The following is an 18,276-nucleotide window of genomic DNA, read 5'->3' on the forward strand; positions in this document are numbered from 1 at the left end:
TACTGAAAAAGAAACTCTACAGGTGGGTCCTATAATCTGGTTTTAACAAATTCTCAGCTCGACTGTGGTGCAGGCTAAAGTCTGAAAACTACTACCATAGAGTAAGAAGGACGGTAAATATATAATAGATGCGGGGCAAAAGTATCTTCCTATTAATAAAACAGTAGATAAAGTTGTGTACAGGTTTGAAAATAGGAGGACATACTTAATATTAAGTTGGAATTCAGCCAGCAAACAGTTTTTTGGGGAAGTAAAGGAAACAATATCACAAGTGGTAATATAAGTTTGCATATGACTCTGAGGTTTACAGCTTCCTTAGAAAGAAAAAAGACTCTCCTGTATCACTGAGCCCTCCCTACTCTTTATTTTTTCCCCTATTTTTTCTACTTATGCAAAGGTTTAAGGTGATTCTTGTGGCATAAAGCCTAGATATTAATACTTTTGGCTTATTAAATTCTGCATCTAAGTTCATATTAAAATTATGGAATATGTAACCCTTTCTCTTCCAAAGTACTATAAATTTGGTATACGCATTTTATTGCAATTTCCTGTGCTTTGAGACCAATACAAGGGTATCTCAAGAACAGAGATATCAGATACATTTTGAATTACATTAACAAAGCATACTGGACCAGATGCCATGCTAAACAAGAGTCAGAGTTCTGATACCACCTCCTTTGGCAATATGCCTGAAGTTGAGCTTATATCACAGTTCACTGAACAAATGCAAAATTACCTTCTGGACCAGTTCAGTTTTCCTCATTTTATATCATATCTAGCTTAAGTCCAAAGAAAAGGAGTCAAGAAACATTTTTTATCTAACAGTGCCCCACAGCACAGTTTTTACATTCTTAGAACCACAAGTGTTCTGTTTGGCCTAGCAAAATTATAAAAATAATATAAAACATGTAAAAAAGATGAAAAATAACATGAATTGCCTACTCCTTGAATATGAGAAAGGCACAGACTATCTCACCTCTGGAGTGACATCTCGTGGTGCAAACCCTGTTCCTCCAGTTGTTAATATCAAATTAAGTTCCTTTTCATCACACCAATCTATCAGGGTTTCCTGAAAGAAAACAATAATATTGTCACATGCAGAAGAACTTTCCTGCCCACTCAAAACATCCACATACTCAAATACCTTATATACCAGTGAAGAAACACAGATTTATTTCAGCAATCAACACGAAATTCTGAAGCATAATTCATGGTACAGATTAGCTATTGATCAAAACACACTGCTATTTTGGTATTTATTTTATGCAGTATAGAAAATGAAGGAAGCATCAAATTCTTAAAAATAAATGAAAAAAATGAAACACAGGAAATATAATTAAGCACTATAAAAAGTCTAATATTGGATATTTAATAAAATCTCAGAGGGATTAGCAGAGCATTCCAACAAAGATTATAAATTGACTCTGGTTTTTTGATTTCTCCATTTTTCTCTGTTCAAATCTGTCCAGGTCTGATAGGCTGGGATAATTTTATCTTTCTTTCTACATCTCTGCAATGGTTTGTGAAATAAGTTTGGTGTTAAGATTGGATGCTGTTCAAAGTTTTATTTTTATAATTATATAAAAATCAGACACTTGAAGGTATGAAGAAGATAGGTAATATAATAGTGCTAATATCCTGATCTTTCAGAGCAATGGTTCAATCAACCATGTCTAAAGTTTAAAAAGAGAGCAGAGTTGGGGTGCCTGGGTGGCTTAGTCGGTTAAGCGTCCGACTTTCGCTTGGGTCATGATCTCACAGTTTGTGGGTTCGAGCCCCGCGTCGGGCTCTGTGCTGACTGCCGGCTCAGAGCCTGGAGCCTGTTTCAGTCTGTGACTCCCTCTCTCTCTGACCCACCCCTCCTCACGCTGCCTCTCTCTCTCTCTCTCTCTCTCTCCTAGAAATAAATAAAACATTTTAAAAAATATTAAAAACAGAGTAGAGCTGTCTGGGTGGCTCAGTCAGTTAAGCGTCCGACCTTGGCTCAGGTCATGATCTCACAGTTCGTAGGTTTAAGCCCCGTGTTGGGCTTTATGCTGGCAGCTCAGAGCCTGGAGCCTGCTTTGGATTCTGTGTCTCCCTCCCTCTCTGTCCATCCTCTGCTTGCTCTCTGTCTCTCTCTCAAAATTTAAGAAATTTTAATAATTTAAAGAAATTTAAGAAATTTTAAAATAAAAAGAGTAAAAGATAAGACTGCAATTTATAATTTTCCTTATTTTTAAACTTTAGAGAGAGATCTCTATTTAGCACGTAATATGTCTGATGCTCTGACATTCACTTTCTTCTTTTTCTATTTAAATGAAATAAAATGCATCTGTATTAGCTTGAGAGTACTATCCTTGTTTTGCACAGCTATTTCTTTTACTCAGTTAAGCATCTATCCATTCTTCTATCTATAACATAGGCATAGATACATGAAATGTTTTACAACTTTAAAAATGGTTATTTCTGGATAGATTTGAAGTACATTTTAATTCCTTTTTATTTTCTTTTGCATTTTCAAATTCCTTAAAATCTGCATGTATTGTTAAACAATAAAGGGATTTTACAAATTGAACTTTCTGGTATTTGTTCTTTATTAAGATAGCCAGCACCTTAATGTCTCAATTTTCCCTCAATTTTCAGCCAGCTCAGAAACAAATTTTATACTCCACAACTATGCATATTCTACTGTGGCAGGTTAAATATAACCACATATTCTTTATAAATCCTCCTGTCAAGAGGTAGAGTCTATTTTCATCAATTCTGCACCTGGGCCAGACTTGTAACTCTGATCAGGGCAGAAGTCATGGTATATGAGTTCCCAAGGCCAGGTCTCAAAAGGCCTCAAATCTTCTACCTTTACTCTTTTGGTAAACTTCTACATCATGAAAGGAAGTCTAGTCTAAAGAATGGAATGAAGAGAGAACATGTAGAGAGAAAGCTTAACAGAAAAGAAAGCACCAAGGACCCAGAGACCTGAGTCAGGCTATCTGAGTGAGACACCTGAGTGAGCCTCAGTTGAGCTAATTATTTCAGGTGCATGAATGATCCCCAAGACCAAAAAAAAGATACACCTAGCTAAGCCCAGCAAATCCAAAGATTTGTGAGAATTAATAATCATTGTTGTTTTAAGACACTAAGTCTTGTGGTGGTTTCAATGTAACAATACAGTATGTATACAATTACTTTTCAAGTTAACCTCTTTGCATCCTCCTGCTAGTTTCAATTTATATTTTATTGCATTTTATTAGTCATAAGCCTACACATCCTTTATAAGAATCTTCAAAATAGCTTTGAAAACAAACCTGATGTGAATGATGTTTAAATAAATTACCATGAAGAATCAATTTAAAAAATTAATGTTTATTTATTGTTGAGAGACAGAGACAGAGCACAAGTAGGTAAGGAGAAGAGAGAGAGGGAGACACAGAATCTAAAACAGGCTCCAGGCTCTGAGCTGTCAGCACAGAGCACGACACAGGGCTCAAACTCAGGATCAATGAGATCATGACCTGAGCCACAGTTGGCGCTTAACTGACTGAGCCACCCAGGCACCCCAATGAAGACTCAATTTTAATCATTAAGTTTAAGAAACATACCAATGCCTAGTATGTGCCAGGAAAATGTGGGAATGAAAACAAAAGTATGACTAATGCCCTTGACGTCAAAGAGTTCAGAGGTATGAACAAATGAATACAGTATATCAATATATCATGGTTGGGGCTATTAAAGAAGCATGACCATCTTAAGAAGACTGTTTCACAGATACTTTACGTATTTATAACATAACATTTTCTTTACCATGACCAGAATGAAAACCAACACTACAGAGATTTTAAGCAATTTTTTTCTCCTGCGCAAGACTAGAGAACCCCCAAAAGAAAAAAATGGGATAGTAATAGAACTAGTAGGAACTTAGTTTAGACAAGTAAGTTTAGACAAGCCACCGTCTGTACATCTCATCTTACAATAGATTTCTTTTCCCTACATTTATTGATTGAAACATGAATCACTGAATTAAGCAGACCTCACCAATACAAAACCATTTGAGAAATGTCACATTTACTTTGGCTTATTAAAGAGTCTGATATAACCACCTAAGAAATTCCTAACTATACTTAATGAGACACAGCTTTGGACGTGTCAGTAGTTTCCACTAACTTCTCCAGGCAGTTTGTTCCCCGTGTGTATTACCAGTCATTACTTGGGATAGCACTTTTCATATTTTACTGAAATTTACTTGTTTTTATGCCTCTTCCTCTATAAAAGTGATCTCCAAAATTCTGATCATACATCTGTATCAGTAAAGCAATTTCTGAATGTTATCAGACATCTCTATTAGTAAGGCAAATTCTGAATTTTATGCTAAAAGATATCCAGCATGCCACACGAAAAGAAATTTTAAAGATGAGATAAACATGACATAACATTTAAAATAGCTTTTGTTCTGAGGTGCCTCTGTGGCTCAGTCAGTTAAGTGTCTGACTTTAGCTCAGGTCACGATCTCATAGATCCTGAGTTTGAGTCCTGTGTCGTCGGACTCTGTGCTGGATCACAGCTCAGAGCCCGGAGCCTGCTTCAGATTCTGTGTCTCCCCCTCTCTCCCCGCCATACCCGCTTGCATGGTATCTGTCTCTCAAAAATAAATAAATGTCAAAAAAAATTAAAATAGCTTTCATTTTAAAATTGTGCAAAAATATTTTTCTCACCAACATTTTATGTACACTTATGATTAGAATATGCATTATTTTTGAAAAGCTTGGTTTGATATTTTGTGATACCGTCATTAAAAAGTAAAAGATAAAAGTTTAAAAAAATAAATTCATCAAGGGGTACCTGGGTGGCTCAGTCGGTTAAGCAACAGAATCAGCTCAGGTCATGATCTCGTGGTTCATGAGCCCCACATCAAGCTCTGTGCTGACAGTTCAGAGCCTGAAGCCTGCTCTGGATTCTGTGTCTCCCTCTCTCTCTGCTCCTCCCCACTCACACTCTGTCTTTTTCTCTCTTTCTCAAAACTCAATAAACATTAAAATAAATAAATTTTTATAAAATCATTTATACAACATTCATTTTTAAATCTCATCCACCAAATATGCAAATGACTTTCTGAAATGGGGTTAGTGAATTTCCATCTTTTATGACATTAATTAGTTGTTTTCGGGCGCCTGGGTGGCTCAGTTAGTTAAGCGTTTGACTTCGGCTCAGGTCATGATCTCACGGTTAGTGAGTTTGAGCCCCATGTCAGGCTCTGTGCTATCAGCTCAGGGTCTGGAGCCTGCTTCGGATTCTGTGTCTCCCTCTCTCTCTGCCCCTTCATTGCTGACTCTCTGTCTTCTGTCAAAAATAAACATTTCTGTTTATTTATTTCTGAGAGAGAGAGAGGGAAAGAGAGAGAGAAACAGCATGACCAGTGGAGGGTCAGAGAGAGAGGGAGACACAGAATCTGAAACATGCTCCAGGCTCTGGACTAGCTGTCAGCACAGAGCCTGACGAGGGGCTCGAACCCATGAACTGCGAGATCATGACCTGAGCCGAAGTCGGACACTTAATTGACTGAACCACACAGGTGCCCCCAAATTAAAATATTTGTAAAAAGTGTGTTCAAAAATCCACTAAACTCTTCAAAGGGAGTATTTTTAAATAGATAAGCATCTTGCTTCCTAGTTTTTTTTTAAGTGTGCAGTTATTCATTTTTATAAATGACAGAAATACCATTTCCATTAACAAAATAAGATAATGCAAGCAATTTTAAGTACTCTAAGTATCTTAACTTAAGCATGCTTTTATATTTTGGGAAAATTTTCCTAAAATCTCCTTTCATGTTTTCTCCCCAAAGTTGTCTACTAAATTAGCTTAAGTCCTCATTTATTTTTCTAGGCAGATTCTCCCATTCCTTGTCTATTATGACATCTTTATTTCTGTTATCTGAACTAGAAATCTCCCTCTCTTGTCCTTTCTGGTTTTGAGAATCTACTCTAAATCACTTTAAAATTAGCATTCTAAAAATAGATTTCTTTAAAATATTCCCCCCAAAACCCACTTTTCCCCATTGGAGAAAATACCAACCCATTTCCTAAATATTTGCTAGTATAGTTGATGCTTTCACCAAGACCTTCAAAAAACAAATGTAAACAACAGTTATCATTTACTAGAGTAACACACTTAGCAAGTGATTACTTAAATGAGAAGTATAAGGGTTCCTGGGAAATTTAGGGGTTGTAGACACAAGGTAAGCAGGTGTCCTTATCCAAGGAGTACCCATGCCTTATTTTTCATACATTCATGTTTTCCATTTGCATCTATATAAACATTATGTGTATTTATAACATATATTCTTAAAACATACGGGCACCTGGGTGGCTCAGTCGGTTAAGCGTCCGACTTCAGCTCAGGTCATGATCTCGCAGTTCATGGGTTCGAGCTATTCAAATACTGTATGTACTGCTTATAAAGATATTTTAAAGAATGTGAATGATTAGAGTTCTATTTATTGTTTACCTTAATTAATGCAAAGGTCTTCCAGTTATGTCAAATAATTTTGAATAGCAGATTACTCAAGATAATTCTTTTCCTGCACTTTATAAATGCTTTTCATTAATACAATTTTATCAACTTTACTAGATAACCATATATTAATCCTCTCACTTTTGAAATAAATAGAAATGAGTAGATGTAACTATGTCACATGCCTGCTTATTCAAAAAAAATTAATTTGTACTTAAGTATCTCCAGAGTATTGTTCTGAATGAAGGTAACTTAGGTCCACATTTTGTACTCATCACAATAGCATGGAACAATGTATTGTGATGAGGAGTTAGTAAACTCACAGAATACCAAGTATTTGCTCCTATTGATGGAATCTCACTGGTGCAAGTTAAATACCTGGCAGAATACTTAGCACATAGTAACTAGTAAATAAATGGTTTCTTTTGTTATTTTTTCGACATTATTCATGTCAGAGTTACACTGCCTAAGTGTGGAGCTTCTCCACAACCTTAATCACCTTAGAAGACCAAGTAGAGTCAGGGTTCATGGTACTTCTTTCATTACTAACTCTGAGAGGCCAAAAATTGAAATATTTTTAAAGGGAAGATTCTGTAAAACATATCAAGTGATTTATAGAGCTAAATGGATCAAAGAGATATTCTTTTGACCTTTTTATTTTATTTTCCCTAAGGCCTTCCCTGAACTTAAGAGCCAAATTTTATGCATATTGGTACTCTTCAGTGATTAATATAATAGGTGACCTGAAAAAATGGTAATGGTTCTACTGACAAAAAGCTTGGTCTAAGATTGATTGTGCCTCTGAAGAAGAATTGGGAAACAATAATTAAACATATAACAATAATTCAAGCACATTATGACTAATACTCTAATAGGAATCCTCAGGAATCTACCAAATGTAAGAAATGTAATATCAGAAATCTGGTAGGTAAATATTAGCAGTCACTACTCCTCTGATTGAGAGGGCCCAGGAAATCACAAATTAACTTCTGTGTCTATGGATTTGCCTATTCTAGATATTCACAGAACTGAATTCATACAATATGCGGTCTTTTGTAATTGGCTTCTTTTACTTAGCATAATGTTTTCAATTTTCACAAATGTTGTAGCATTTACTAGTACATAATTTTTTTACGTATTTTTAACATGGTAAAAATAATTATATAATAAAACTTATCATCTTAACCATTTTTAAATGTACAATCCAGTGGCATTACATTCACAATATAGTGCAACTATCACCACTATCTATTTTCAAAAACTTTTATCACCCCAAACAAATCAACATTCTTTTTTTTCTTTTATAGTTTATTGTCAAGTTGGTTTCCATATAACGCTCAGTGCACATCCCCACAAGTGCCCTCCTCCACGCCCATCACCCCCTTTCCCCTCTCCCCCACCCTCATCAGCCCTCAGTTTGTTCTCAATATTCAAGAGTCTCTCATGGTTTGCCTCCCTCCCTCTCCCCATCTATTTCTTTCCCTTTCCTCTCCCCCACGGTCTTCTGTTAAGTTTCTCCTGTTCCATTTATAAGTGAAAACATACGGTATCCGTCCGTCTCTGCCTGACTTACTTCACTTAGCCTAACACCCTCAAGGTCCATCCATGTTGCTACACATGGCCAGATTTCATTCTTTCTCATGGTCATGTAGAATTCCATTGTATATATAAACCACATCTTTTTTATCATTCATCAATTGATGGGCATTTAGGCTCTGTTCATGATTTGGCTATTGTTGAAAGTGCTGCTATGAACACTGGGGTACATGTGCCCCTATGCATCAGCACTCCTGCGTCCCTTGGGTAAATTCCTAGCAATGGTACTCCTGGGTCATAGGGAAGCTCTACTGTTAATTTTTTGAGGAACATCCACACTGTTTTCCAGAGGGGCTACACCAGTTTACATTCCCCCAACAGTGTAGGAGGGTGCCCATGTGACCACATCCTCACCAGCAACTATAGCCTCCTGATTTGTTCATATTAGCCACTCTGACTGGTGTGAGGTGGTATCTCAGTGTGGTTTTAATTTGTATTTCCCTGATGAGGAGGGATGCTGACCACCGTTTCATGGGTCTGTTGGCCATCTGGATGTCCTCTTTGGAGAAGTGTCTGTTCATGTCTTCTGCCCATTTCTTCACTGGATTGTTTTTCAGGTGTAGAGTTTGGTGAGTTCTTTATAGATTTTGGATACTAGCCCTGTATCTGATATGTCATTTGCAACTATCTTTTCCCATTCTGTCAGTTGCCTATTAGTTTTATGGATTGTTTCCTTTGTCGTGCAGAAGCTTTTTATCTTGATGAGGTCCCAGTAGTTCATTTTTGCTCTTGATTCCCTTGCCTTTGGGGATGTGTCATGTAAGAAATTGCTGCGGTTGAGGTCAAGGAGGTTGTTTCCTGCTTTCACCTCTAGGGTTTTGATGGTCTCCTGTCTCACATTCAGGTCCTTCATCCATTTTGAGTTTATTTTTGTGTATGGTGTAAGAAAGTGGTCTAGTTTCATTCTTCTGCATGTTGCTGTCCAATTCTCCCAGCACCATCTGTTAAAGAGGCTGTCTTTTTTCCATTGGATTCTCTTTCCCACTTTGTCAAAGATTAGTTGGCCATACATTTGTGGGTCTAATTCCAAGTTCTCTATTCTGTTCCATTGGTCTATGTGTCTGTTTTTGTGCCAATACCATACTGTCTTGATGATTACAGCTTTGTAGGAGAGGCTAACGTCTGGGTTTATGATGCCTCCTGTTTTGTTTTTCTTCTTCAATATTACTTTGGCTATTCGGGGTCTTTTGTGGTTCCATACAAATTTTAGGATAGTTTGTTTTAGCTTTGAGAAAAATGCTGGTGCAATTTTGACTGGGATTGCATTGAATGTGTAGGCTGTTTTGATGACACTTTAACAATATTTATTCTTCTGATCCATGAGCATGGAACGTTTTTCCGTTTCTATGTGTCTTCTTCAATATCCTTCATAAGTTTTCTCTAGTTTTTATCATACAGATCTTTTACATCTTTGGTTAGGTTTATTCCTAAATATTTAATTTTTTTTTGTGCAATTGTGAATAGGATCAGTGTCTTGATTTCTCTTTCTGTTGCTTCATTATTGGTGTATAAAAATGCAACCGAACAAATCAACATTCTTAATTCAGTGCTGGCTTGGTTATTATAAAGCTTTATTTTCTGAAATGGAGTGCTGAAAAAGTTGGTTTTAACAATATTTGTTTATTTTACAGTGTTTCTATGAGGGATGGGAGCTTTGAGCTCCAAAACTAGCTATTCTACTGTCCATTATTCATTTTAAATCAATAGGTGATCGTTCTTAAAAATTTTGCCAAGGTAAAACAGTACATTACCATTAGTGTGGTTGCTATCCTGTACCCAAAGATTATTTTTTGAATAAGAATTATTAATATTTTCATTTTCACTTTATTTTACATATAATTCCTACAGTATAGTTCCACTAAAACAATACCAAAACTTTCCAAACACAAATAATTAGGCATGAATCTTATTGATTTAAAAGATAATCCAACATGCTTTAAAGTTTTATTTAATAGCTATACATTTATTACATTATTGCATTACCATGAATCTTAAACGGGCTCATGTGGGACCCTGAAATTAAAGATAAAAAGGTACTTTCAAAACTCTTTAAAGCAATTATATTTTTCAGTTCTACAATTTTCATTTGGTACTTTTACTTTTTTTTCTGCTAAGATTTCATATCTCTTCATTCATTACAAGCAAATTTTCCTTTACTTGTTGAGTCTGGTTAGAGAGCTGCTTTAAAAATGTTTGTTAATTCAAATAGCTGAGCCATTTTGGGGTTAATGTCAGTTGATTATCTTTTTTCTTGAGAATGGGATCACATTTTGTTTTTTTAGATGTTAAATAATTCTAGACTATTCTGGACATGGTGAATGGTATGTTGAAGAAACACTAGGGTTTGTTATATTGCTTTGAAAAATGCTGATTTGTTTTTATTTGAGTAAGCAGATAACTTGGATAGACTCAATTGCAAACTCTGTCTGCTCTGCAGTGATGGTAATTCAAAATTCAATTAAATTCCTTTAGTCCTAATTGCAGTGCTTATAGTTTACCCAGCACAAGCAGAAGTGCAGAGGTCAGCCAGAGACCTAAGGGGCTTATTTACAGAATCTGAAGCTCCTCTCTTTGGCTCTCTCCCTTCCCAGGATACCCTCTCCCTGCCACTTTAAAGCATCTGTGGTTGTCTCAAACTCTGTTCTTCTAGCCAGTAAGCCTGTAGGTTTTAGCCGGCAAGTAGGCCAAACTGGAACCTATTGTCAGGCTAAGAGTTATACATACAAATGGGATATTCAACTAGAGCCTTCTTCCAAATGACAGAATCTTCTTACTTTTGGTTGCCAGTATTTTCAGATAGTTACTTTTTTGTTTATGTCAGAGTTTATAACTACTATTTTTGGTAAGAGATCATTCTTCTGATAGGAGCTATTGAACTATATTGGACTAGAGCTTCCCCTTAAAGCACTATTTTATTTATCAATAAAATTTAGTACCACCTCTATGAGTTTGGCATTTTAAGCCATTCTACTCACTGTTGTAGAATAGGCAATATGAAAACAAAATGAGTGGTTATGTGAAAGAAATCTGATTAAATGTATCACCTGCTTTATAATTATAAAGTAGTTTCTAGAAATGATAGTTGGTGAGAAAAATAAATGTTTTATATTTCAACATTTTCCGATTTTTTATTCTGCTTTTAATTTTTTGGCCCCACATGAGAAAATTCTTTGTGATTTTTTAGGATTCTAAAAAATATGCTTATTTAAAGACAAAAATAATTCAATCAACATAAAAGGGATAGTGAACTGAAAATCACTAAAAATTTAGCAGAGATAGCCCATTTTAAATGTATGTTAATCATCCTTCCACACAAATTTCTATACCTAAATAAATACACATGCATATACAGAAATGCACATACACACACAAATAATTTTAACTTGTTTTTTTTTTCATTTCGACAACATGTCATGAGTAAGCTCACTATAATCAATTCTAAGTCTACACAATAGTCTGCATATTTTAATTAGAAAACCCTACTGATAAATATATATGCTGCTTTTAGTTTTTCTCATCTATAAAGAATGTTTACCTTTATAAATTTTCTAGCTGGGAGACACTGGGATACAAGAGGTAATAGAAAGGGAATAAGATTGGGTCAAGACAGACCTGTTCTTCCCATTCTAACTAGCTTTGATTCCACAGGCAAGATACTAACACTCTTTGAAACTCAGGTCACTGTTAAAAACAATAAAGTAAACAAAAACATGTAAAGCACCTACTATCAGTTCTGGGTACAGAAATATAAACTTAAAAAATAAGTGTCTGTTTGTATGCATACATGTGTACATTCACACACATTATGAAACTTCTTAAGGAAGCAAAGATATTGGTCAAATCATATTATTTATTACTAGCTTCTGCATATACCAATGTGAGAATGTGATGTGAGAATACATCTTCATATTGAAATCATATAATGAGAAGGAAATAGAAGAGTTTCTGTCATAATTATATTAACTTTCTCAAACATCAGTGACAGAACTGACAAAGATTTGCATATAACATGGCTTTTTCTTTGAACATTTTATTCCAGGCTGAGTTAAGCTAAGTAAATAATTAGACATGGATATATTATATCTTATAATTAATTTAATTCTACTTAAAAATCTCCTTAACAAAACCCATCTGGAAATAGTTGCATTCATTGATATTTAGTGCTTTGTGGAATATAAAAGGTCAGATTTACCTTGACTCTTACAGTAATAATTGTCATTGTGGTTTAGTTTTCTGTTAGAATATTAGTGGGAAAAAAATCTTTAAGATGTTACAATATAACTTTTTTTTTGATATTTTATTTTATTTTTTACAAATAGTTTATTGTCAAATTAGTTTCCACATGACACTCAGTGCTCATCCCCACAACTGTCCTCCTCCATGCCCATCCCCCCTTCCCCCCCACATCCATCAGTCCTCAGTTTTTGTCAGCATTCAAGAGTCTCTCATGGTTTGCCTCTCTCCCTTTCCCCCACCATTTCCGCCCTTCTTCTCCCCCTTGTTCCTCCGTCAAGTTCCTCCTAATCCTCCTATACGTGCAAACATATGATATTTGTCCTTCTCTGCCTGACTTATTTCGCTCAGCATAACACCCTCAAGGTCCATCCATGTTGCTACACATGGCCAGATTTCATTGTTTCTCATTGCCATGTAGTATTCCATGGTATAGATAAACCACATCTTCTTGATCCATTCATCTGTTGATGGACACTTAGGCTCTTTCCATGTTTTAGCTATTGTGGAGAGTGCTGCTATGAACATTGGGGTACATGTGCTCCTATGCCTCAGCATTTCTGTATCCCTTGGGTAAATTCCTAGCAGTGCTATTGCTGGGTCATAAGGGAGTTCTATTGTTAGTTTCCTGAGGAACCTCCACACTGTTTTCCAGAGGGGCTGTACCAGTTTACATTCCCACCAACAGTGTAGGAGGGTGCCCGTTTCTCCACATCCTCGCCAGCATCTAGAGTTCTCTGATTTGCTCATTTTAGCCACTCTGACTGGCGTGAGGTGGTATCTCAGTGTGGTTTTGATTTGTATTTCCCTGATGAGGAGGGATGCTGAGCATCGTTTCATGTGTCTGTTGGCCATCTGGATGTCCTCTTTGGAGAAGTGTCTGTTCATGTCTTCTGCCCATTTCTTCACTGGGTTGTTTGTTTTTCGGGCGTGTAGTTTGGTGAGTTCCTTATAGATTCTGGATATTAACCCTTTATCTGATATGTCATTTGCAACTATCTTTTCCCATTCCGTTGGTTGCCTATTAATTTTCTGGGTTGTTTCCTTGGCTGTGCAGAAGCTTTTAATCTTGATGAGGTCCCAACAGTTTATTTTTGCTCTTGATTCCCTTGCTTTTGGGGATGTGTCAAGTAAGAAGTTGCTGCGGTGGAGGTCAAGGAGGTTGTTTCCTGCTTTCTCCTCTAGGGTGTTGATAGTTTCCTGTCTCACGTTCAGGTCCTTTATCCATTTTGAGTTGATTTTTGTGCATGGTGTGAGAAAATGATCTAGTTTCATTCTTCTGCATGTTGCTGTCCAGTTCTCCCAACACCATCTGTTAAAAAGGCTGTCTTTTTTCCATTGGATATTCTTTCCTGCTTTGTCAAAGATCAGTTGGCTGTATACTTTTGGGTCCACTTCTGAGTTCTCAATTCTGTTCCATTGGTCTATGTGTCTGTTTTTGTGCCAATACCATACTGTCTTGATGATGACAGCTTTGTAGTAGAGGCTGAAGTCTGGGATGGTGATACCTCCCGTTTTGGTTTTATTTTTCAGTATTACTTTGGCTATTCGGGGTCTTTTGTGGTTCCATACAAATTTTTGGATAGTTTGTTCTAGTTTTGAGAAGTATGCTGGTGCAATTTTGATTGGAATTGCATTGAATGTGTAGAGTGCTTTAGGTAGTAATGACATCTTAACTATATTTATTCTTCCGATCCATGAGCATGGAATGTTTTTCCATTTCTTTGTGTCTTCTTCAATTTCCTTCATAAGTTTTCTATAGTTTTCATCATACAGATCTCTTGTATCCTTGGTTAGGTGTATTCCGAGGTATTTTATGGTTTTTTGTGCAACAATATAACTTTTAATGTCTATTAGCAATAACTAGCAGAGGAAATTCATTTTAGTAAGGTTAAAGAAAGTATAGTATTCTGGTAGAATCTTAGCCAATACTTTTGTATAAATATTATGTAATATTTAGTGAGAGAAACAATAGAACATTGATCTATTTATAGGTAGCAAAATATAGCAAAAATACAGGTAGGCTTAAACTATCTTTTCAAAGAGAGCCAAGAACTAGAGATCAAGTTGTTCTAATGTCATCAGGAAAATTACTTTTCCACATTATACAATAGGTAATGGTTAAGTTCTGGGTGAAAAAAAAAAGGAGAGCATATGGACTAAATGTTCAGAAATATAGTAGACAGAAAGCCTGTATTAATACAAAATTTATTATACTTGAAAACCATGTATTTTTTCCATCATTCCTCTCAAGTTCTTATTGTGAGAAGACAGCATAAGAAAAGGAACTCTCAATGAAATGAATAGAAAAAAAGAAAGATGAAAATAAATCAAACAAAAACACTAAATTATTTGCTTAGGGGAGTGAATAAATATCCAGACACAGGATATTATATGCTTTAAAGACCAGTGTGGGGAGGAGTTAAGATGGCGGAGATGTAGGGGTACCAGGATTTCCTTCATCCCTCAAACACAGCTGTATTGACGTCAGAGCACTTAGAACACCCAGGAAATCAACCTGTGGAGTGACAGAAAGATCTTCACACGTAGAGGGAGACATGCTGGTGGGACAGAGGTACATGTATGCAAATTGTGGGAGATCAAACAGCATAGGCATGGAAGGGAAGGATCCACTTCTGTGGAGAAACAAAAAGGAGAGAAGGACAGAGAGGCTGTGGATTGTGGTATTGACTTAGAACAAAAAAAAAAAAAAAACCTCTCCAGACCACGGACTGGGGAACAATAAATATGGAGAGTACCAGTTTTTACTTTGCAAACAGCTTCAGGAGCTGAAGACTGAAATTTTCATAAGTGCACAACTGTCTTCTGATGGGAGCCTGACTGTGTGCCTGTGCCTGGAAGGGAAAGGAGCCAGCACCGGGGCATAATATCTATCTCAGAGGTGAACTGGGAGAGAACAGCCCCTTCCTTGAGTACTGTGGGAGGAAGGTTACTGCATCCCAAGGACAAAAGACTTTGCAGGCATCAGCCAAAAGCCCCCAATGTGGAGCTTCCAAATATATAAGCTAATTAATCACAAACATTAAAAAATGTATAGAAAATAACACTATGGGGGCGCCTGGGTGGCTCAGTCAGTTAAGTGTCCAACTTCGGCTCAGGTCATGATCTCAACATTCGTGGGTTTGAGCTCTGCATCAGGCTCTGTGCTGACAGCCAGCTCAGAGCCTGGAGCCTGTTTCAGATTCTGTTCTCCCTCTCTCTCTGGCTGCCCCCCCACCTCCGCTCATGCTGTCTCTCTTTCCCTCCCTCCTTCTTCCCTTCCTCTCTCTCTCTCTCTCAGAAATAAATAAAACATTAAAAATTTAAAAAAGATAATAACACCATGATTATAGGGGACTTTAATACTCCATTTACAGCAATGGACAGATCATCTAGGCAGAAAATCAATAAGAAAACAAAGGCTCTGAATTACATATTGGACCAGATGGATATTCAGAACTTTTTATCCCAAAGCAGCAGAATACACATTCTTTTCGAGTGCACATGGAACATTCACCAAAACAGATCACATACTGGGTCACAAAACAGCCCTCAACAGTATAGAGGGATTGAGATCATAGCATGCATATTTTAAGATTACAACACTATGAAATTTGAAATCAACCACAAGAAAAAATTTGGAAAGCCCCCAAATACATGGAGATTAAAGAACATCCTACTAAGAATGACTGGGTCAACCAGGAAATTAAAGAAGAAATTTAAAAATATATGGAAGCAAACAAAATGAAACACGACAGTCCAGACCCTTTGGGATGCAGCAAAGGCAGTCCTAAGAGGAAAATACACTGCAATTCAGGCCTATCTCAAGAAGCAAGAAAGGTCCCAAATATACAACCTAATCTCACACCTACAGGAACTAGAAAGGCAGCAGCAAAGAAAGCCCAAAGTCAGCAGCAGAAGAAAAATAATAAAGATTAGAGTGGAAATAAACAATATAGAGTAAAGAAAAAAACCCACCACCACCACCACAATAAAAAAAGAGTATACCAGATCAATGAATCTAAGAGCTGGTTTGTTGAAAAATAAACAAAATTGATAAACCCCTAGCCAGACTTCTCAAAAATAAAAAAGAGAGGACCCAAATAAATAAAATCATGAATGAAAGAGGAAAGATCACAACCAACATCACGGAAATACAAACAATTATGAGAGTACTATGAAAAATTATTTGCCAACAAACTGGACAACCTGAAAGAAATGGATAAATTCCAAGACACCCACATACTAACAAAACTCAAACAGTAAGAAATAGAAAATTTGAACAGACCCATAACTAGTGAAGAAATTGAATCAGTTATCAAAATTCTCCCAACAAATAGAGTCCTTAGACAGATGGCTTCCCAGGGGAACTCTACCAGACATTGAAGCTGAGTTAATACCTATCCTTTTCAAGCTGTTCCAAAAAACAGAAATGGAAGGAAAGCTTCCAGACTCATTCTATGAAGCCATTACCTTGATTCCCAAACCAAAGACTGCATTAAAAAGGAGAATTACAGGCCAATATCCTGATGAACATGGGTGAAAAATTCTCAACAAGATATGAACAAATCAAATTCAATAGCATATTAAAAGAATTATTCACCTTGATCAAGTGGAATTCATTCCTAGGCTGCAGGGCTGGTTCAATATTTACAAATTAATCAATGTAACAGTGTACATTAGTAGAAGAAAGGATAAGAACCGTATGATCCTGTCAATAGTTGCAGAAAAAGAATTTGACAAAATACAGCATCCTTTCTTAATAAAAAACCCTAAAGAAAGTCAGAAGAGAAGGAACATAACCTAACATCATAAAGCCATATATTAACATCACAAAAGGCTCACAGCTAATATCCTCAATGGGAAAAGAAATGAGAACTTTCTCCCTGAGATTAGGAACATGACAGAGATGTCCACTCTCACCACTGTTGTTTAACAAAGTGTTGGAAGCCCTAGCCTCAGCAATCAGACAACAAAATGAAATAAAAGGCACCAAACTGACAAAGAAGTCAAACTTTCACTCTTCACAGATGACAAAATACTCTACATGGAAAACCTGAAAGACTCCACCAAAAATCTGCTAGAGCTGATACATGAATTCAGTAAAGTCCAGATATAAAATCAACATCCTATATGCATTTCTATACACCAAACAATGAAGCAATAGAGGCATCAAGGAATCGATCCCATATAAAATTGCACCAAGAACCATAAAATATTTAGGAATAAACCTATCCAAAGTAAAAGATCTATATGCAGAAAACTATAGAAAACTTATGAAAGAAACTGAAGAAGACACAAAGAAATGGAAAAACATTCCATGCTCATGGATTGGAAGAAAAAATATTGTTAAAATGTCGATACTACCCAAAGCCATCTATAGATTCAATGCAATTCCAGTCAAAATAGCATCAGCATTCTCCACAGAGCAGAGCAAACAATCCTAAAATATGTATGGAACCACAAAAGACCCTTACTAGTCAAAGTAATGTTGAAAAAGAAAAACCAAAGCTGAAGGCATCTCAATCTGAGACTTATCCTGTATTACAAAGCTTTAATCATTAAGACAGTATGGTACTGACACAAAAACAGACACATAGACCAGTGAAATAGAGAATACAGAAATGGACCCACAAATATATAACTAATCTTTGACAAAGGAGGGAAGAGTATCCAATTGAAAAAAGAGTCTCTTCAACAAATAGTATTAGGAAATCTGGATGGCAACATGCAGAAGAATGAAACTGGACCACTTTCTTATACCATACACAAAAATAAATTCAAAATGGAAGAAAGACCTAAATGTGAGACAGGAAATGATTAAATTCTAGAGTAGAACATGGGCAACAACTTCTTTGACCTTGGCCGTAACAATTTCTTACTTGACATGTCTCTGAAGGCAAGGGAAATAAAAGTAAAAATGAACTTTTTGGACCTCATCAAGATAAAAAGCTTCTACAG

The 18,276-nt window shown here is 36.2% G+C and overlaps 1 protein-coding gene across 1 annotated transcript in view; it reads right to left on the reverse strand.

Annotated features, from left to right (window-relative positions):
* The window catches only part of GPHN (gephyrin), a gene marked incomplete at its 5' end in the record, with an annotated part of 348,385 nt that overhangs the window by 311,130 nt on the left and 18,979 nt on the right, over positions 1-18,276 (reverse strand). The window contains one exon of the mRNA XM_039240741.1: positions 977-1,069. Coding sequence (XP_039096672.1) covers positions 977-1,069 — 93 coding nt within the window. The remainder of the gene's footprint in view (positions 1-976; positions 1,070-18,276) is intronic.

Source organism: Hyaena hyaena, unplaced genomic scaffold (assembly GCF_003009895.1).
Source record: "Hyaena hyaena isolate Hyena2069 unplaced genomic scaffold, ASM300989v1 scaffold_179, whole genome shotgun sequence".
Taxonomy (NCBI): domain Eukaryota; kingdom Metazoa; phylum Chordata; class Mammalia; order Carnivora; family Hyaenidae; genus Hyaena; species Hyaena hyaena.